The sequence below is a fragment of the Musa acuminata genome, chromosome BXJ1-9, assembly GCF_036884655.1.
Source record: "Musa acuminata AAA Group cultivar baxijiao chromosome BXJ1-9, Cavendish_Baxijiao_AAA, whole genome shotgun sequence".
In the NCBI taxonomy this organism is placed as follows: domain Eukaryota; kingdom Viridiplantae; phylum Streptophyta; class Magnoliopsida; order Zingiberales; family Musaceae; genus Musa; species Musa acuminata.
In genome coordinates, this window is record NC_088335.1 from 43748892 (window position 1) to 43769556 (window position 20665).

The 20665-nt window shown below is 40.4% G+C and overlaps 4 protein-coding genes across 7 annotated transcripts; 2 read left to right on the top strand and 2 right to left on the bottom strand.

Annotated features, from left to right (window-relative positions):
* Window positions 1-4385: 4385 nt before the first annotated feature.
* LOC103998756 (AT-hook motif nuclear-localized protein 23) lies at window positions 4386-5858 on the top strand. Its single transcript, XM_009420329.3, has 2 exons — window positions 4386-4520; window positions 4709-5858. Exon 2 carries the CDS (start codon window positions 4746-4748, stop codon window positions 5616-5618), a length of 873 nt encoding a protein of 290 aa, XP_009418604.2. The 5' UTR covers window positions 4386-4520; window positions 4709-4745; the 3' UTR covers window positions 5619-5858.
* Window positions 5859-9638: 3780 nt separating this feature from the next.
* On the top strand, window positions 9639-13995 carry LOC103998758 (uncharacterized). Of its 4 annotated transcripts, none has more exons than XR_010479765.1 (3): window positions 9639-9932; window positions 13023-13720; window positions 13808-13995. XR_010479765.1 is itself a non-coding variant. In XM_009420332.3 (3 exons), exons 1-2 carry the CDS (start codon window positions 9663-9665, stop codon window positions 13254-13256), a joined length of 504 nt encoding a protein of 167 aa, XP_009418607.3. In that variant the 5' UTR covers window positions 9639-9662; the 3' UTR covers window positions 13257-13292; window positions 13374-13995. The 4 variants fall into 4 exon arrangements, 3 of the variants coding, with proteins under 3 accessions (XP_009418607.3, XP_018686641.2, XP_009418606.3); XM_009420332.3 differs by having other exon boundaries at window positions 13023-13292; window positions 13374-13995; XM_018831096.2 differs by having other exon boundaries at window positions 13023-13292; window positions 13390-13995.
* LOC103998757 (late embryogenesis abundant protein 18-like) lies at window positions 13370-13714 on the bottom strand. The gene has a single exon (XM_009420330.3). The coding sequence runs from the start codon at window positions 13712-13714 to the stop codon at window positions 13370-13372; it is 345 nt and encodes a 114-aa protein (XP_009418605.2).
* Window positions 13996-15872: 1877 nt separating the features above from the next.
* On the bottom strand, window positions 15873-20228 carry LOC135594370 (type I inositol polyphosphate 5-phosphatase 2-like). The gene is made up of 10 exons (XM_065084753.1): window positions 19322-20228; window positions 19118-19217; window positions 18943-19023; window positions 17948-18035; window positions 17725-17829; window positions 16900-17647; window positions 16641-16825; window positions 16458-16566; window positions 16246-16394; window positions 15873-16152 (listed from the first exon to the last, which is right to left on the bottom strand). Exons 1-10 carry the CDS (start codon window positions 19349-19351, stop codon window positions 15963-15965), a joined length of 1785 nt encoding a protein of 594 aa, XP_064940825.1. The 5' UTR covers window positions 19352-20228; the 3' UTR covers window positions 15873-15962.
* Window positions 20229-20665: the final 437 nt, after the last annotated feature.

The window sequence follows — 20665 nt, forward strand, 5'->3', positions numbered from 1 at the left end:
AAAACCACAAAAGAATTCCTTTTTTTTTTCTTTCTGCTACAAAGATCCATGTATGTTGCAAATATCTAATTGGTAGCACTTGATCTCTACATATACTAAGAGAGTTCTCATCATATATAGAATGATTGGATTGGAGAATCTTCCTTGGATTTAGGCAATAAGTTCTAAAGTACATCAAGTTATTTGAAGTTACCAATATTATCGTTGCTATCAATTGCCCTTTCACAGAACTTTTTGGATAGCATGTAGTGTGTGTAAGGAAGCATAATAATTAATCGAAGCTTTTCCACAACTTAATTTAAGAGCACCAAAGCTGAAACCTTGAGATTGGAAAAGGTCTCAACTCTAAGTTCAAACAATGACTATAACTTCCACCAACTTGAATTAAGAACGGCTTAATTTCTTCGGTCAATAATCCGAATCAACCTGTTCAAGTCTCTCACGCCACCATAAGATCACGACAGGGATCGTTGACAACAAAGAACACTTGTTATAACTTTCTTAAAGCTAAAGCTAATCGGCAAATGGTGGAAGTCGTCGTCTAATCTTTTACCGAATCACCAACTTTGGCCACTCGGTACGGCCGTGTCAAGAGAGTTGAATACATCATGGTTTCCATGCTCGATGACTTGATCACCATTGAAGGAGAAAGAAGATAAATAGTGTTGCGACAGCAGTGTCGCTGAACGCATATATGTTAATGTAAAGCCATCGATCGATCAAGAAAGATTAATGTGGGTTCACATGTACAGCTCAATGTAGCAAAGAACCAATCTATCATGATGAACGGGTTGATATCTTCTGAACTGATCTGCCGAGCACACCGACTTGGGAGATGTCCAATTGCTCGATCAAGAGGGCAGATGTTATTATGTGTTGTTGGCATTTTAACCGGCATACAGTATTCTAATGTATCGATATATATATGCTTACTGCTCTTGCGGAGGTTAATTATAGGAGATTGCTATTGACGATCTCTCAACTTGATGAGGGAATATATTATTGACGTTTTAATCAATCTAATATGGTCTGTACTTGTATATATATGATTGTCCAAGGTACCTCCAAGGTAAAAATATCGAGTTTCCGAAGTATCATCTAATGAAGATCAAAATCGGGAGAGATTTCTCGACCTAATCCCTCCAATACTCAAGTTAGTAACAAGTTTGAGAGTATGGACGGGAGTAGTCCAAAAAAAGATAAGTTCCCTTCTCATTCTGTTAAGAGTGTGTTTTTGTATTTGATTCAAGGGGGTAAAATATTCTATGAAATATTATGGAAAAAATATTCTATGAAATATTCTTTGGACTCTTATCTAAAGATAAAAGGTGACTTGGACTCCATCTGATGGTTACATATCTAGTCGATAGTATATTCTCTATCATGGTCAATCATCGCTAGGAATGTAAACCCCTTTTGATTATCTCTGATAATTAAGAGGAGGATAAAAAAAATAATAATAATAAACAGATTGCATCAAAAGAGTTGGGAAAAAGGTTGAAATTAAGTGATTCAAAGATATTTATGTTCATTTATAAAGAAATATCTTAGAAATAAATTACAAATAATGAGAAATCTCCTAAGTATATTTGGGGCGACGGCAGTGGGCGTGAATGAGACCGCGGAGGACCAGAACGCGGTGAGGGAGACAACACGTGGGGTTGGTTCTGACGTGGAAGGAGATGGATGGCGAAGAGGGAGCGGGAAGCGTTGGGGCCGCCGGGCACAATAGCGATAGACGAAGGCGACAAACAAAGTATGCGTCAGTCATTCTGCGTGCTTTGTTCCTTTTGGCCCCTCTGAAGATTATATTACTGTGTTTCAGTTTGATGCATCGATCCAATATTAATCGACCTTTCTGCTTTTGCGTATATTATAAACCATTTGTTATTGAATCCAACTTATGTTTTTTTTATTTTTGAAAATAATAAATGATGAAGACAAGATTTTAGTCTTGTATTTTATTCAATTGTAAATAGTATTACGTTGTTGGTTAATGTCACATACGTACTGCCACTAGTGTTATGTTATTGGCTGATCTCTCTCTCCCTCTCTCTCTCTCTCTCTCTCTCTCCACTAAATGGTGTGTATCAGTCTTTAAAGCTCAATCTTTCTGCTGGTCGCTTCATGGTGCACGTAGCCCGGGATTTGCGGGCGGGGAGGGGCGCCACTTTGAGTCAAGCAGGACGAGGGAGCCATTCCCGATGAGAGATGAGGAGGCGGAGGAGGAGGAGGAGGAGGAGGAGGTGGAGGGAGCGAAGCAATAGGAGGTGGGGGGTGGGGTGGGGTGTCTCCGAGACATGGCCGACATGATTACAGTGGACCTGCCGCTCCCTTGCGGCCTTTAGACTCGGAGACCGCGCGCACGTGCTCCCTCCTCCCCCACCGCTCCCTCTCTCCGATGTGCATCTCTCGCTCTCTCTCTCTCCATTCGCCTCAACCAATGCCTCGGCTTGAAGCCCTGCCTTTTCATGGCTTCACTCCTCCCTCGGCAATGGATGGAATTGGAGAGACGTTGCATTATCCTTACATAGCTGCTCTACTCTTTCTTGTGCTCCTTGAGATGGAGTCCACAGCCTTCTCTCTCTCTCTCTCTCTCTCTCTCTCTCTCTCTCTCATAACAAATGGAGTATCATCTCAACAAGACTAAATTGAAACTAGGCAATCCATTGGAGGAGTCCACTGCCTTCTCTCTCTCTCTCTCTCTCTCTCTCACCTACAACAAATGGATGATCATTTGATCTAACTTGCTATTTGTGAAACAACAGAGAGATGCAAAGGGATCTTAATTGGATTTCATGAATTTATGGTCACTGCTAAGGTTGCAATATTGTTGGGTTCTAACATTGTAGTCAATGATAATACAACATATCAATTATGGTTCAAAATCTTTAATTATTTGGTGAAATTTTAATATGGCATTATATATATATATATATATATATATATATATATATATATATATATATATAAGATTATTGTTTTGGATTTTCTCAACTCCTTATGTAATTTATGCCTTGAAATTAATTACATTTAAATAGTTTAATTTGTGTCAATTATATCATACAAGGCATGGATGAATTGCCCCTCAAAATAGCCAAAAGAAATGAATAAGATTAAGTTTTTTGACCACCAATGCTTTGTTGTCCAATCTACACTTCACTACGCAACTTAAACTAATCCAAATCATATGAAAGCATTGACTTGAGGAAGAAGAAACGAACCTAATTCGATCAAAACTGAGGTGACAAAACCTACCCTTCACATGCTTTATCAAAGAAGTCTACTAATTGATATAAAAGACATGCTTGGAGGGCTTTTTGATCAAACAAATATTTAAGCATCTCCCAGCCTAATCCCATGCTATGTAGTTCTTTAATCTCTATTAGCATTTGAGCACACAAGTAGGAATGTTCTTTTGTCTAACACAAATATTACCATTCTTTTGTCTTGCTATCATTGACCCAATCAACATTCTTTCTTGACAATGGTTTCATTTTTTTGGTTGGGCATAAAACATGAACCATGTTTTTTTTTCATAGATATCTTTACTCTCATGATCATTCAAGTATGCCGACATTTTTTTCCATGTGTTTGTAGATATAATGAAGTAGTACTACACATGGATTGCTTAAATATTAAGTTGGTGACCAAGTTACATCATAACAAGGTTCTATGCCATGTGTTTATGTGCTTGTTTTAAATCGTATAAACTTTTTTATTTTCAAAATATCTTATCATAAATTTAAATAGTCGTTCAACGTAAATTTCTTTTTTAATTCATCATGTACAATTACGGATATAATATCTAATCGATAGGTTAATAAGTTATATTGAATTGCACGAGAAAGTACTAATCTTATTATTTCTTGCTTAATCATTTATGCAAATATGCCGACGAAGTGAGGGATTATAGCAGTTTAGTCCACGCTTAGCTGCATTAACAAATCTTTGATTTTGAGAGATAAAAAACCTTAAAGTAATGAGTTGATGGAGAAGCTCAAGTGTGAAGAATGTTACTGTCCACTCAATCTATTTACCACCTCAAGCATGCAAAATAGAGCTAAACCAAATGGTCAGTTCACCACATCCAATCCCATCATCATCACAGAGAAACCCTAGGAAAGTTCTCTTGGGTGCAAGCCAAGCCATGCTTCATGCCAAGCTAATCACCACAAGTCACCCTTGCACAAATGGGGTGAGAAAGAATGAGGCCCCCATTCACTCTTCCTTCTATCAACCCTAACCTTAACCCCTCACCAAAGGCTTCCTCTCTCAAAAGCCTACAAACCCTTACCCTTCTTAATATAATAGTCAGCACCCTTTAAATAATTCCACCCCCACAGGCAAAGCCATCCATCATCTCCATCACATTATGTCACACATCTGTTCATAGCCCACCACCTTCCTTTCTCCCTCCCAATACTTTATTCACCCTCATCAAAATCTAGGCATTCTCCTCTCCACCCTCTCTCTCTCTCTCTCTCTCTCTCTCTCTGTGGAGTTGGAGAAGCTCCAAGGTCTTCCTGTTCTCTCTGCACTCATCCATTCTATATTTCCTCTCCCCCTCTCATAGGCTTCCATGATCTCTCCTCCTCACCTACTTGTCATCCTTATTCACATAAAAATTTGTATTCCACTCACAAAAATATTTTTTTAAAGGCCTTTTGATTTAATTTTCTATTTTATTTCCTTTTTTTATTTGTAGAAAACTAAGCCAATACAAGTTTTCTTCTCAACCCCGCATGGCGGGGCTCGATCTCGGCACTGCCTCCCGCTTCCTCCACCCTCTCCACCTCCACCTTCCCCACACCAGGCCCGACTCGGAGGAATCCCCCGCGGCCGGGGGCGACGGGGCCTCCGGTGAGGTGCAGGCCAGCCATGGCTTGGAGCTGTCCGCCCCCGCTGGCCCCGGCGACGTCGTCGGCCGCCGGCCCCGCGGGCGCCCCCCGGGGTCCAAGAACAAGCCGAAGCCACCGGTGATCATCACCCGGGAGAGCGCCAACGCGCTGCGCGCGCACATGCTGGAGGTCGCCGGCGGCTGCGACGTGTTCGAGTGCCTGTCGACGTACGCCCGCCGCCGGCAGCGCGGGGTGTGCGTGCTCAGCGGCAGCGGGACCGTCGCCAACGTCAGCCTCCGCCAGCCTGCCGGCGCCCCCGTCGCGACCCTGCAGGGCCGCTTCGAGATCCTGTCCCTCTCGGGCTCCTTCCTCCCGCCGCCCGCCCCGCCGGGGGCGACCAGCCTCGCGGTCTTCCTGGCCGGCGGGCCTGGGCAGGTGGTCGGGGGGAGCGTCGTCGGCGCGCTGATCGCTGCCGGGCCCGTGATAGTGATCGCGGCGTCGTTTACCAACGTCGCCTACGAGCGACTGCCGTTGGACGAGGAGGAGGAGGAGGCAACGGCCGCGGCCGCAGCACATCAGCAGCTCCAGATGCACCCGCCGGTGTCACAGAGCCCCAACGCCGACGGAGGTGGAACAAGCGGCGGCGTCGGGACTTCCTTTACGGACCCGTCGTCCGGGTTGCCGTTCTTCAGCTTGCCGCTCAACATGCCGCAGCTGCCGATGGACGGGCACAGCGGGTGGGCCGGCGGTGCTTCTGCTGCCCGGCCGCCGTACTGATCACGGATCCAAAACGCGGTAGCAGCAAGCAAAGGTTAGACACGGATCTATGAGGACGATCTCCATGTAAACTTAATTTGTCTCTGAAAACTCTCTCATCTCATCTTCTTCTTTGTCCTCCTCCTATGCTGTGATATTATGGTCTTCTCTCATGTGATCATCTTCCTCGAACCATGTCGTTTGTTGTTCTATCATGAAAATTCTGATCTTTTCGCTAAAGTGATGGGTTTAAGACATGCATTTTTACTTCTTTTTCTTTCACTGATCTGCTTCTTCTTTCTTCTACACACCTGTTTGTTGAAAGTTCTTGATCTTGATGGCAGCCTTGTTAGAAATTTCCAGGTTAAGTAAAAGACACAAGAAGGCATGGGGATAACAAAGAAAAATAAGCTTCCAATCATGATTATGATCTTGTTTTTCCTTTCTTTTCTGAGAAAATATTATTCTCTGGCATGTACTCCACACAGTATGGATCTGATCATCTTCTTGAAGTTAGATGATGGTCACTTTTTTTGTATTTAGGGTTCCAAGTGATGAACAGGGGTGCATAGGAACAACAAGGCACGGGGAGAGAGAGAGAGAGAGAGAGAGAGAGAGAAGAGACATGGATTTTGGAAGTGATATCACTTGAACTCCATTTATATCTTTGTTTAAGGGTTTATATAGCTTTTATCTCAAGGTAACCTGTGTTCTCTTATCCCTCGTTGCTCTCTATTCTTGCATCTGAAATCTAAACCTATTGATGCATGAGAAACATAGGCTCCTTTTTTGTTACTTTGATGATACCAAGAAAAGCTTATGGTGGCTCCTAAATCCATGACACTGTCCTGTTGTTGTAGCTCTTGTTGGCCTGTTTGAAGTTTCATGATCTCCATTTTGGAGATCAAACAATCATGTACTCTGGAAACTCTTCTTGTCTATAGCAGGTAGTGTCTCTACTTCTCTCTTTTATATGAGTAGTTAACACTAATTAAGAAATATAAGCATAATCTTACTCCCAAACAAGCTTGTTCTTTCCACCAAGATTTGGTTATCAAGTGGTGGCAACCTTAACATCAGTTGTCTTTATGATCTTATCAAGGAAGTTGACCTTCCAACTTAATAATGGACTATGTTGATGGATCTAATATATAATATGAAGGATGAAGTATAGAGGAAACTAAAAAAAATGATGAGTCCCTAATACATATATGACTTCAGCAAGCATTGAAGGTTTAAGCTTAGATTCCTCTTCAATCAACATGTTGCAAAGAAAAGGTTTATCTATTTGGCTCATGCATCAGTGTTTTAAGGGTAGCCACTAAGTCTTTCTTATTGATTATAAATGCAGCAATAGAACATAACTTAGTTGGATCAGCAGACTTGGCTACAAGTGCAGCAAACTGGACTCTCATCCTTTTGTAGTTGTTTTCTCCTTTGGTTTTCTTCTTCTCTCCATCTCAGTGGGGTTTTCTCATCCATCAGAATTAGAAAGAATTGTGCCTCCTGGATTTGCATCACCCTAACTAAGAAGACAAAGAAAAGCATGTCATCTATTCTTTGATAACATTTAATCTTCAATATGATTTGATCTTTGACACCCTTTTATAATTTATTTAGATGAAAAGGAATGGTTGCATACTCTGATGCATATTCTTATTTAGATGAAAAGAAGTGTTCATTCATCTATCTCTTGCCAATAAGTTCAATTTTTTTTGCATCAGTGTGCAAGTCCAATATATGATTTAATATTACAACTTTTGTGCATATTTCTTTATATATATACATACATACTGAAGTAAGAATCTTAGACAAATATTGCAAAACTTAATTAGAATGTCATTATTGTAAAGTTATCATTCATGTAGCTTTGATGGATCTCAATCTGGACACTGGTGAATGTTAGTCATGATGCCGTCAAGTTGCTACATGATCTACCTATTTCAACAGAGTTAAATCATATGCATTGGCATCAATTTAGTTTCTAAGTTTGACATATATATTTGATCTTATAAATCCTGATTGGTTTAGTAGATTCTTTCTTATGCAAAATTCAAACAAACTTTGAACTTTAAAGTCAATCACATGAACATGAGATATACACAACTGCTCCATTTGATGGCTTATAACTCAACAATTTACATTCATTCTCATTCTCAAAATTTCTTTGTTCTTGGTGCATCTAGAGGTTTTGGTTGAAGTCAGATGTGATCACCTAACAGTGATCTCAGCGACGACGAAAAATATATGAATGTACATACTAACTTGTTTCAGCTAAAGTTCTGATCCACAATTTCAGGGAATTCCAGGAAAAAGTGAAGCATGCTTCAGGTTTTCTTTAGTTCTTGAATTGTGTCTGTCATAAAAAACCCTAGATGTGTGATTGCAGAGCAAATTATGAGCTTAAACATAACTACTGTGTTCATAGTGGAAATTAATGAACATACAGAAATGAACAAGAATTCATGTTTTGCACATCATGTGTGCTTGTCATTTTCGTTTCTTTGCTTGTTAATTAACCATTGTGGCAAAGAAATTATTACTATCCTTGCCAACCATTAGGTTATTGATAAGCTCATTATTTTCATGTTTTACATGAATGTCAGTATTATCTCTCGGGCTAATTACATATTATTTCTTATACTTATATCCTATTAGTATCGTGTTTTATATTTAAAAAATTTATATTAAAATATTTATAGTTTTGAAAATAAAATAAATAATCTCATTTATTCTAATATCATCAGCTGTATTGACAAAAAATATAATATGTGATATCACGTGTTGGATCGATATAAAAGTGAGGAGCAAAAAAGTAATTTTAATATTCTTTTTGTTTCACTTATCGATAAAAAGATAATTTCAATATGATAACAGAAGGGATATTGAAATTATCTTTTTGCTTGTCATTTTGTATCAATCTAATACGTGATATCACATGTTGTGTTTTCTGTTAATACATGTAATAAGGTTAGAATAAATGAGGTTATATGCTTTATTTTTAAAACTATAGGAATCTTAATATAAATTTTTTAAGTACAAAAATCATGATGCTAATAAAATATAAATACAAATGATAATCTATAATTAGCCCACTATTTATCTATCATGTGAAGACTTGTATTAATTCATTAGTAGCTGCCACATTAAAATGGTTCATTTATGCTATGATTGGTAATGATGAGTTCATGAAAACCCAAGCAAAATACTATCAATCTCCAAAGATAGAATACAAATTCTTATTTGCCATCATTACAACATGTAGCTAAAAATATTAGCCCCTCATATTAGTTAAACTGTTGCCACTAAATGCATATAGAAAAACCACACCTCATTGGTGTTCACCTCCAATTATTTTTGAAAAATAAAAAAAAATCTTCAAAAAATTTTCAGTTTGTCCACATAAAATACCATCATATTTTGTATATCCCTCTAAAAGACTCAAGTTTATTATGCATCTATAAATCTTTAAACCCCTTTCTTCATTAGTTGTTTAATGAGAATTAAGAATGTGTGAGCTTAAAATTAAGCATATGCAAACAGGATTTTTGCATTTTGTAGAGGAACATGTAAGATATAAGATATTTCACAAGGTTCATATCTTCATCTAGGATTTTAAATATCCATATCATAATGATTTTGACAACATATATTGGATGATACATTGATCAATATCATTGGATACCATTGAATAAAATAATTGAATAATTAAAAAAATTACTAGTATTGATTTATATATCTCAATGTTGGTAAAGATTCAATCAAATTTCATGAGCTACTGTTATGCTTGTTTCGGATCGGATCCTTGTGAACAGAGCCTATCAAGGACGGATGCGGATGGACACACGTAAATTTGGGTGTTGAATCCGATTCGGTTCTTCGGGTTCGGATCTTGACTCAAAAAGGTCCATTAAACGACCGAGGGACACAGCTGCTGAGGACCCAACTTGAATCGGATCCGGGTGTTCGGGTTTGGATCCGATACAGTTCATTAAACCATATAGAATGGTAGCTTCGATCTCGATCTCCCTCTCGTCGAGCCGGGTGAACTATTGGGTGGATCCGATGAGGCTCCTTCGACGGATCGCCGGCTTGCTGGGCCTCGCGAGGGAGGAGGACGACGCCCGCAGAGGAAAGGAAGGCAGTGGCGGAGGAGGAGGAGGAGGAGGCGATGGAGGGGGCGGCGAGGAGCGGACAAGAACGAGCGGAGCGGCGGGCTGTAGCGCCGCAGCCGCTGCAAGAGGAGGGTTCGGCGTCCAGGTTCCCGTCGCCGTCGAGAAGCCTGCTCTCAGCCCGGTCCTCGTCCCCTGCGAGCCCGGCGAAGGCGGCGTCCAGGTACTGGATTAGCCTCATTTCCCCCTCTTCCTTCTCCTGGATTGCCTTCTTGAACGGATTGAATTGTGGTTGCGTGATGCTTTGGGTTTGATTTGGTCTTCGAACACAGATTAAGTGCCTTAGCACTTTGGGTTGTCTAACATTACAAATCAAAGGAGATTTAGTCATCCCATTACAAGAACCCTAGAGCTTCTAATTGATGCTTGATTGCTTGGTTGCCAATCTCACCTATGTTACCATCACAAAATTGAGCTTGTAGGATAAAGCTGATTCTATTATATGCGGGTTAAAAAGAATTATATGGAACAATTATGGATTAGGAAAGCATGATAACATCTATATTATGCTACATGTTCTTTAGACACTAGTGAATTATTGTCAAACAAGTGAGTTGCATCTGATTAAATTAGTGATGAAAAATGAAATGACACCCTTGTCATAGAAGGAAAATATAATAACAATAGAACATTTTTATAAGAAACGAATGACACCCTTATAAGAAATTATTAGTTTTTGAAGCCCAAGGTTAAGAAATGTTACAAAAAGCGAGTCATCTAAACTCAAAACTCAAACTTTTATTGGCCAAACTCATTAGCTTATCATAATTCATGGTTTCCAACAGATTCACATTGTATCATTAATATATGATCGTTCAATCTTTCAACTTCTATCTTTATGCTTTTAGGAAAATATTGTAGGCACTTGTGTATGCTGTTCATTTTATAAGAAATTATTAGTTTTTGAAGCCCAAGGTTAAGATGTGTTACAAAAAGCGAGTCATCTCGACTCAAAACTCAAACTTTTATTGGCCAAACTCATTAGCTTATCATAATTCACGGTTTCCAACAGATTCACATTGTATCATGAATATATGATCATTCAATCTTTCAACATCTATCTTTATGCTTTTAGAAAATTATTGTAGGCACTTGTGTATGCTATTCATTTTATAAGAAATTATTAGTTTTTGAAGCCCAAGGTTAAGAAATGTTCCAAAAAGCGACTCATCTAGACTCAAAACTCAAACTTTTATTGGCCAAACTCATTAGCTTATCAGAATTCATGGTTTCCAACAGATTCACATTGTATCATTAATATTTGATCATTCAATCTTTCAACATCTATCTTTATGCTTTTAGAAAATTATTGTAGGCACTTGTGTATGATGTTCATTTTATAAGAAATTATTAGTTTTTGAAGCCCAAGGTTAAGAAATGTTACAAAAAGCGAGTCATCTAGACTCAAAACTCAAACTTTTATCGGCCAAACTCATTAGCTTGTCATAATTCATTGTTTCCAACAGATTCACATTGTATCATTAATATATGATCATTTAATCTTTCAACATCTATCTTTATGCTTTTAGAAAATTATTGTAGGTAACCAGATAATATATATCTTGGACATGACACTTGCAACCACACAGAAGATTGTAGGCTTCCATGGTTATCAAAGTTTAAGGATATTTTGTGGTGCTTATATCTGTCAAGAAATTTATTTGGTGAATCGAACAACTTGACCCCTTTAGCTGCCAAAGAATGCATAAATTAAATTAATCATTTTAAGGCACTTGTGTATGCTATTCATTTTATTAAAGACTTTAATATCGTACGATGCTTATGTCCCCAAAGCAAGAAACAGTAAATGTTTTTAACATACTCGATATTTAGAGCTTGCCTATGACTCAAGTCGATCTTAGATTTTCGAAGCAGAACAACAGAAAAGAAGTGAAACAATAGGATATGGAGAAAATATAAACTTTTATGACAATGCACTGATGAACTTTGTCATCTTAGAGTATGATTATTATGTAATTATGGAACTAAATAGAAAAACTCAGAAATTTAAAGTCAACCACATTCTGCTATCATGATGAGTTCAAAGACTTGAAAATAAATTGCCCTCCATGACATAATTGTTCTGTCTTTCTTCGAAGTAATAAAATATTTTGTTTAAACTTCCTAATGTATAATTCTGTACTAACATGTCATAACCATTACTTTTTCCTCAAGCCTAACAATGATTTCTCAAAAAATTGAAAGATTAACCTTTTAGGTATTTAACCTATTGTTTGATATCGCAATCTATGACCTATAGTATGATATATACAAACCCAAAACAGTTTGATATTTGCTAGAAACAAACAGTGAAAGAGAGGACATAATACGCCATTTCTTAAAATAATTTATTAGATCTATAACCTGTTACATATGAAATCCTGTTTTTGTTGCTTATACGGGAGTTCTTATGAGGACTACTCAGTCAAAAAGTATTCTTTCAGAATTATTAGCAAGAACCTCGACTCTACATCTCCAAGAAAGTACTTCATAGGTAACTTCGATATTGTTGCTTTCATAGGTAACTTGGATATTATTGCTTTCTACGTGAATAGACATGCCATTCTTACAGAATTTTTATCTTGCTGACTGTATTACTTGTTACCTATCATGGAAACCATATATGGTGAAGCTTAGTTTTCATCTTATACATCTCTTGTCATCCAAATGTCAAGTGTCAGTCCAATTTCATTCCCCTGTCACTTGTGGCTAACTGTAGATCACACAAAGAAGCAGCTTCTGTCGGTAAAGTTTTCTCCCAAATTTGGATGGCAAATCTCTAATGGCAAGGTCTACCATTTTAGATGTATATTCCATGGCAAGGTATTTGGATGGCAAATACCTTGTTCGAGAACAATGGCCTCCCTTTCTTCTGGTCTGCTAATTGCCTCATGATATATGTGGAAGATCTGCAATCCTCGTTGTTGCTCTTCATCCGTTGGTCTCATATCTGAGAGTCCAATGCTTCTGCTACAGTCTATCATTCCTACTGAATCAGTGACATTGATAGGCGGAAGAGGGTGGAGCTATCATTCCTCGAACTATATTTGTCTCCTTCAGTTTTTTCGGAGTTCTTCCAAGTCCTTATACATTGACTGTGATCTTAGAATTCTCGTCCCGTGTAAAGCCACTAATCTTTCTTGGAATGCCGTCTCAATTGCTTGCTCATTGGATTTGAATGTACGATCTACCAAATCCGCAAAAAGCTCTCTAGATCTAATTGTTTGTTTCCATCGTTGACTTCTCATGTCAGGGGTTCAGGTGGTACACAAGAAGACTCCGGATCGACGAGGACGGGGACGTGGCGAACGAGTTCCTGGACGAAGTTGCACCTGAGGTCTCACCCGAGAACCTCGTAGTACTTCCCAAGTTCCAGGTGAAGCACAACACCCAGCCCACCGCCATGGCCATGAGAAAGCAGGTCATCGCGGTGGACGGGAACATCCACCAGAGCCTGGAGTACCAGGGAAAATTGCAGTGGGCATGATGAAAGATGAACCCACACCACCACCAGATTCTTGTAGTATGTTCTTTATTGCCGTACATGAACACATACTAATTGTACACGAAGGACGTGACGGAAACAGAAACATTCTAGTTCTAGTACTTGGTGGCTGCAGGTCGGACGCTGGAAACCGGGAAGGTCGGCACGGCTACTCCCGGAGGAGTCGGAGTGGCGGCGCCGATTGGCAGGTGGTGATGGCCGCCATGGAGCAAGTGGGAGCCGTGATGTGCAGCGGCGTCGTCGCTATGCTGGGCCTTCTCCTGGTGCATTTTCATCTTGGCCTCGGCCTTCTTGGCCTTGGCCCGCTCCTCCGCTGCCACCTTCTCCTCCTTGGTCCTAGCAGCGGCCTTCTCAACCTTCTCCTCGCCCTTGACTTCGTGCTCCTTTAGCTTCTCCTTGGCGGTGCTTGCCATGTCCTTCACCTTCTTGACAGCCTGCATTTCGATGTATGTCTGCTACCTGCGTGATCTATTGATTGATAATAACCTGGAGGAGTATGAGAGCAGGTGCCATTGTGCTTTATATGTATACAGGTCGGGGAGGGTAAACGTTGATGGGGTGAACTACGTGGAATGCATGCAGCTCATGTCGAGTCTTCTACTGCCATGTTTTCGAGTGAAAAGGTAACACGTGGAAGTAGGCTGAGTGGTAAGACACATGGCATGATAACATTTGATTTTGTTGTTCTTATCTCATCTTAGGAAACATTTCCTGGACACAACCTGCTGCTCCTCCGAGCTGATTTCATATTACTCTTTATATTTAATAATTTGATCCTTCGTATCATCGATTATACTAACAGAAAATATCGAATGTGTTATCATATATAAAAAATATTTTTTTAAAAAATAATTTTATAATTATTATTTTTATCATCCAAAAATATTAATTTTACATAAGATAATTTTTATAAAAAATTTGTTATTTTTCTTTGACTTCGTCTTATCCTTCGGTTTTGTTATCCTACTTTGTTTTTCTTTCCTCTTACATTTTTTTCTCTATCCTTTCTAATATAGGAGTTACTTCTATCGTGCACCGTTAGCTCTGGGCTCTCTTAGAGAAGAAAGATTTTTTCAATGACTTGGAGTTCCATGTTGAGATTGATGTTGCCATGGTTAATCCTTGCCCATTGTGCCTTTGTCGATTCGAGAGTACAAAAGAAGGTCATATACTCTAACCCGGACAACTTCATTGGCAATTGGGTGGGTTGGTCTTGACATATGCGGCTATCATCACATCTTCTGCATCGTGATGCTTAACAAACCCTCACATCGATGTCAACTTTAATAGTTCGCAGAGCTCGACCTCTTGAGTGACATTGCCCATGTCCACATCAACTCCAATCACTTTTGTAGCATCATCGCCCAAAACATTTCTCGTCTCAAACTCCTCCACGAGCTCGACCCTAGCAACAATCGCTTCATTGGCTCGTTTCCGGACGTTGCCCTTCGCCTACTGTTGCTTAAGTGCCCCGACCTTCAATTTAATGACTTTGGAGGAGTGCTCTTCGAGAAGGAGATCGATAACATATTCTTGAACAATAACTATTTCAGCTCTTTGATGTCTGACAACTTTGGCAACTCCAAAGCCTTCATCGTCGTCATTGTCAACAATAAAATCCATGGTTGCCTTCAAAGCAACATTGGCAAGTTAGCGAGCACCCTCAACGAGAACGATGAACAAGCTTTTGAGATTTAATCAAAACTTTCTCTTCCTAATAGGCCATTCAGGAGGATAACGAAGGCGAAAAAGGATAGTGAAGCTTTCACAGAAAATATCTTTAAATTAATATTTTTGGATGATGAGAATAATAACTATAAAATTATCTTTTTATTCCTTTTATAGCATCATTTTCTACACATGAAAATATATGTGATATCTTCTAGCAAAAGAGTTTGACAGTATGAAGAGAAACGAGCTCAACCCTAGCAACAATCGCTTAATTAGCTCATTCTCGGATGTTGCCCTTCGCCTACCATTACTTAAGTACCTCGACCTTCAATTCAATGACTTTGGAGGAATGCTCTTCGATAAGGAGCTCGACATCATATTCTTGAACGACAACTATTTCAACTCTCAATGTCTTACAACTTTGGCAACTCCAAAACCTTCATTGTTGTCATCACCAACAATAAAATCTATGATTGCCTTCCAAGCAACATTGGCAAGATAGCGACCACTCTCAACGAGCTCGTTCTAATGAACAAGCTTTCGAGATTTAATTAAAACTTTCTCCTCCTAATAGGTCATTCAGGAGGATAACGAAGTCGGAAAAAGATAGTGAAGCTTTCACAGAAAATATATTTAAATTAATATTTTTAGACTATGAGAATAATAACTATAAAATTATCTTTTTATTCCTTTTATAGTATCATTTTCTACACATGAAAACATATGCGATATCTTGTAGCAGAAGAGTTGACAAGTTGACAGCATGAAGAGAAACAAGAGAAACAAGATTAAATGTTTCACTTGGGTAAGTATAAGGATCCCAATATAAATATTTAAAATATAAAGACTATAATACTAAGCATAGCTAACTATATATATATATATATATATATATATATATATATATATAGAAATTTTTACTATTAGTTTTCATTAGATACCCAAATATGCATTTGATCCCAATTGAACTCAAGAGAAGAAGTCAGAAATCTTCATCATCAAAATCAAAACTCCTATCTACAAGTTCTTCTCAGATATCAACCCAGCAGAGGTGAAGTTTAACACCCTCTCCAATTTCCTCTGGTTAAGGACTTCGACTTCAACCAGGAACACAGAACTAACAGGGCGGTGATCGGAGAGGCTCTGCTCAGATCTCCAGTACGATAGCTGTTTGATTCCCTTCCCCAACCACACAATGCGATCGCACCTGAAAGATCATGCAAGACACGGTTGGCTTCCTTTGAAGCACACGAAGATACTGGAGTGTACCAGAGAGAGAGAGAGAGAGAGAGAGAGATACCACGCAGGGGACCTCCTTTTCTCCCCCTCTCTTGCATCCTCTCCAACATATCTGTTGGAATTACTCTCGTACTTGTAGGTGGGTGGAAAAGTAATCAACCCTTCCTTCCATCCATCGAATGTGTGGCCACTTCTCAGCTCGTTGCTCAGCTGCCACAATGATCGAAATGAGATCATTTCATCATCAGCATCGCAAGGAACATGCATCGGTACCTGATCAAACTTCATGAGCTCATCCCACCGTCGTGAAGCAACCAGACCTCTGATCTCAGCGTCCGGCATTGTCAGGCGATAGTTCAAGTCCCCCAACCAGAAGATTCGACTGTTTCATTCATGAGATCAAACCGGGGAATGCTATAAGCGGACCAAGAACAGCTCCATGGATATAATACTTACTCATGAGACGGAATCGTCTGTGGATGATCAGCATTCATGGCGGAAGCGAACCGCGTGCGCTGAAGGATGTCGTAAACGTCGGAGTTCCGCTTGTGCTGATCCCCCTCCTTGTGGCCGGACGTGAGGTGAGAGCAGACGAAGCACAGACGCGTTTGGAAGAGAGTCATGCTCACAGAAACCGATCCCTGCACCATTTCCATGGAAACAGCTGAGCACCGGATGTTTGCGCTACGATTCCGGAGAGGAGAAGGCACGACACCTTGTTGCCCATGTAGCCCATGAGTCCAACGCCCACCGGTGAGACCTTCAGGTTGTTCACGTGTCTGCGCAGCCTCCGGCACACCCAGACCGAGACGTAGATGCCCACCATCTGCTTGCTGACGACGCGAGAGTATCTGGAGCGCGGCCTTGATCTCTGTTCGTCCGCGTCAGCTTCGTCGCTCTTCGCTTCCTCTTCGGAGGACCTGTCGGAGATGTCGTTCACGGAATCGAGAACATCGGCTGCCACTTGCTGCTCTGACCACAGCATTCCGAGGTTCCCCGAGCTGTGGCACACTCTCTTCAGCCCTGCATTGATGGCCAGATTGCGAGGCTCCAACACCTGAGCCTCTTCCAGCCAATCCAATCCGATTCTGGCAGAACTGCTGAACACCCTTCTCAGTCTCTTGCCGGATGTCAGTACTTGATGTGGCGTATCTAGTGAATACTCAGGCCAGTCTAGCTTGATGCCACCATCACTGGCGTTGGTCTTCTTCCGGTTGAGCTTACCGTAGTCGTCGGTGCCAGTAGTCGGTAGAGATGCTGCCTCCTTGTTGTGTGTGTCAGCATCAGCAGGAGTTGAGGACATGGATGCAGCCGAGGGAGGAGCACTGTAGCTTTTGCAGAGTGCCTTGGGCTGCAAAGACTTGTTGAGTGTTCTCCTTATGATCTCCTCCCACTTCTGGATTGGCCTGTTGTCCTCAGCTCCGAGCACATTGCCGGCATTCAAGGGGACTACCTCTTGGAAGCTGCAAGAGGAGATCACTTGAGCAACTAGAAGATTGTTGAGTGACAGATACAGTTTTGATGATGAGCATCTACTTACCCAAGAACATACATATCAGCAGGTTCTTTGGTGTCAAGCCATTCATCAAGCTCAAGATCCTCCACTGGGAACCTTCCCGCGACGTTCCATGTGCCGACCATCACCCTATCGATCGAAAAAGGAGAACAAACACCGATCAATACTCCGAGTATTGTGATCCAGTTTTCTTGAGACTAATGGTGGACCAAAATTTCAAGAACTCGATGGAGTATCAGATCCAAACCTCTCATCTTTGTTAGTTATGTAGTTAAAACGCAGAGTTTCGGATTTTCTTCTCCGAATTCTTGACAATGGAATTCTTGTTTCTGTTTCTGGAGTGTTTGACACAAGAACAAGAAGTCAATTCACGAGAACAAACTCAAGCAGATCTAACCAAGTGATTCAAGATATTGGTAAGTAATGTATTTATAATTATTTGGCAGAAAAATGCAATGTATGAATATAGTTTCTAAAGCTCATATCTATGACAAGGGAATTATTGTCTCCGTTTCTGGAGTGTTTGACACAAGAACAAGAAGTCAATGCATGAGAACAAACCAAGCAGATCTAATCAAGCGATTCAAGAAATTGGTAAGTAATGTATTTATAATTGTTTCACAGAAAAATGCTATGTATGAATATAGTTTCTAAAGCTCATATCCATGACAAGGGAATTATTGTCTCTGTTTCTGGAGTGTTTGACACAAGAACAAGAAGTCAATGCATGAGAACAAACTCAAGCAGATCTAATCAAGCGATTCAAGAAATTGGTAAGTAATGTCTTTATAATTGTTTCACAGAAAATGCTATGTATGTATATAGTTTCTAAAGCTCATATCCATGTTCTACATGATGCTTATCAGTGCTTCATCCAACATGATTTTGTTTTATTCTTGCATGGTTGGATTACATGAAAATTTCTTCCAAACTTGTAGGAGCACTGAGTAAAATCTGGGTTCAAATTCCAAGTCCTGTTGACTACAAGATCTCAAACATGAAATTGTTGGAAGTCCAATGAAATCTGTACCAAACAATACATCTAAACCTGATAGTGGTTGTGAATAGTAGCTAATCCTTCTAAATCAAGCTGTATCATTTTTTTCAACCAATGCTTGACTTATTGCATGACATGAGAAATATATTGCTGAAGCACAGCTAATGTAAACACCAAGAGATCAAAATTCTGGCATGGAAAACAAGAAACACAGTCCATGATTCCATCTATCGGTTTGTCGGTACCTGATGCATGAGGTTTGTATTCATCTTTGCTTCCTGCTGCTTCAAGAAATGAAGCCATGCTTGAGATCCTTGCATCTTGGACTGTAGAAGAGTAGCACGCAAGTAGTTAGAATGGCAGTGTGATCAGCTTGAACAAACTAGAATTGCATCCTCATTAACATTCATCTAAACTAACCATCATCATCACTCTCGGTGTCGACCTCATCCTCGCTGAATTCATGCACCTTTGGCTTGATGTTGAGCCACTTCCTCATTACTATAGAGGGCCAGAAGGACTGATCACAGACAGAGCAGCAACAGCACAAGCAGAGCAGTTAAGACCTTGTCACCGATCAACAAAAAGCAATTCAACAAACACTGGACAGGCAAAGAGCAGCACCTCAGAGCGCCGGCCTTTCCTGGTTCTCATGGTCTCCTCTCCTCTTCTACGACTCGGATCGGGGTCTCGCGAGCGGCCCAAGTTACTATAAATGCAGAGTGCACCGACGACATCAAATCAAAAGAAGAGTCCTCCCCGATGGCGTAACCGATGACCTCCAATCGATGCTCGAAAAAGGAGGCAACGTACGACCAAAAGGTGCTCGAGAAAAGGAGGGGCGGCAAGCATGTGGCGGAGGCGGAGACCTGGGCGCCCGAAATTTTCAAACTTGCTGACTCCACGGATCAACCGGAACCGCGGGATCTGCTCGCCAGCTTCCTCTCCGTTTCCTGGCTGTGCTGGGCATCGTCGTCGGCACAGAAAAGGATGCGCATGTCGCTCCAACAGCGATCAACTTGGCCAACGCAGGTCATGCGCGGTATGCACCGTTGAGCGAGTGGGAAAGACTGCGACCGGCACGACCGCTACATCTCGAACTAACCGAAAGCGACCGGGGCACAGGGGACGGAGGTGCAGACATGGAAGAACAGTAGGAGCCAGTCTGCTCCACAACTTGGAAGCCCATGGATGGAGCCAATGGGTTGGAGACAGCTACAGGAGGCAATGGGAGGTGCAGAATTTAGAGCAGCGAAGAGTGTAGCCATGCACAAGGCAACAAAGAAGAACAAAGAAGGAAGGTGGTGGTGGAATATTATGTACAGCTACAAGGACAGTGATACTGTGTTGGACTTGTGCGCTCATATATCCTATAACAATAACTGTTCTATGGCGGTGTATGCCTGCAGTTGCAGATATCAAAAAGGACGGCGGAAAGAGGAGAGGAAGAAGAAAGTTTCTTCCATCATGTCATTCATTGGCTGATGGTGTGAGTGAGACTGGCAGAGGAAAAGTGTGGCTGAGGTGGTGGAGGCATGCATATAAACAGCACATCCATGGCAGTGATGTCTACATCAACTTTGGAACCAACACATTCCCTTTTGCAGGACTTCATCCAGCCTTATCTTCTACAGGCAAAACTACAACCAGGAGAGAGAGAGAGAGAGAGAGAGAGAGATGACAAGCCATTGGTTATCTGTGTTCATAGTTTTAAGTAACATCTATCAATCAGCCTTCTCAAGGATCCAATGAAAGGTGTCTCTCAACCTACAGATTAGTTGAAGATTATAAACAGAGACATAGATATATACACTTAATTCTTTCATATCTTAATAGAAACACCATCAAAAACATTCTTTAAACCATTTAGTCTGAATTTGTGAACAGACCAATTACTGTTATTATCTCCTATCTCTAATGTTATTAATAAAATATTATAAAAATAATTTATAATTTTTTTTATTATTT

Coding starts and splice junctions, on each gene's coding strand:
- LOC103998758 (XM_009420331.3), top strand. CDS start 9,663: ATGAGGCTCCTTCGACGGATCGCCGGCTTGCTGGGCCTCGCGAGGGAG. Junction 9,933..13,022: donor CCGGCGAAGGCGGCGTCCAG/GTACTGGATTAG, acceptor TTCTCATGTCAG/GGGTTCAGGTGGTACACAAG.
- LOC103998756 (XM_009420329.3), top strand. CDS start 4,746: ATGGCGGGGCTCGATCTCGGCACTGCCTCCCGCTTCCTCCACCCTCTC.
- LOC135594370 (XM_065084753.1), bottom strand. CDS start 19,351: ATGAGAACCAGGAAAGGCCGGCGCTCTGAG. Junction 16,567..16,640: donor CAGACGATTCCGTCTCATGA/GTAAGTATTATA, acceptor TGAATGAAACAG/TCGAATCTTCTGGTTGGGGG. Junction 16,395..16,457: donor AGCTCATGAAGTTTGATCAG/GTACCGATGCAT, acceptor TCATTGTGGCAG/CTGAGCAACGAGCTGAGAAG.
- LOC103998757 (XM_009420330.3), bottom strand. CDS start 13,714: ATGCAGGCTGTCAAGAAGGTGAAGGACATGGCAAGCACCGCCAAGGAG.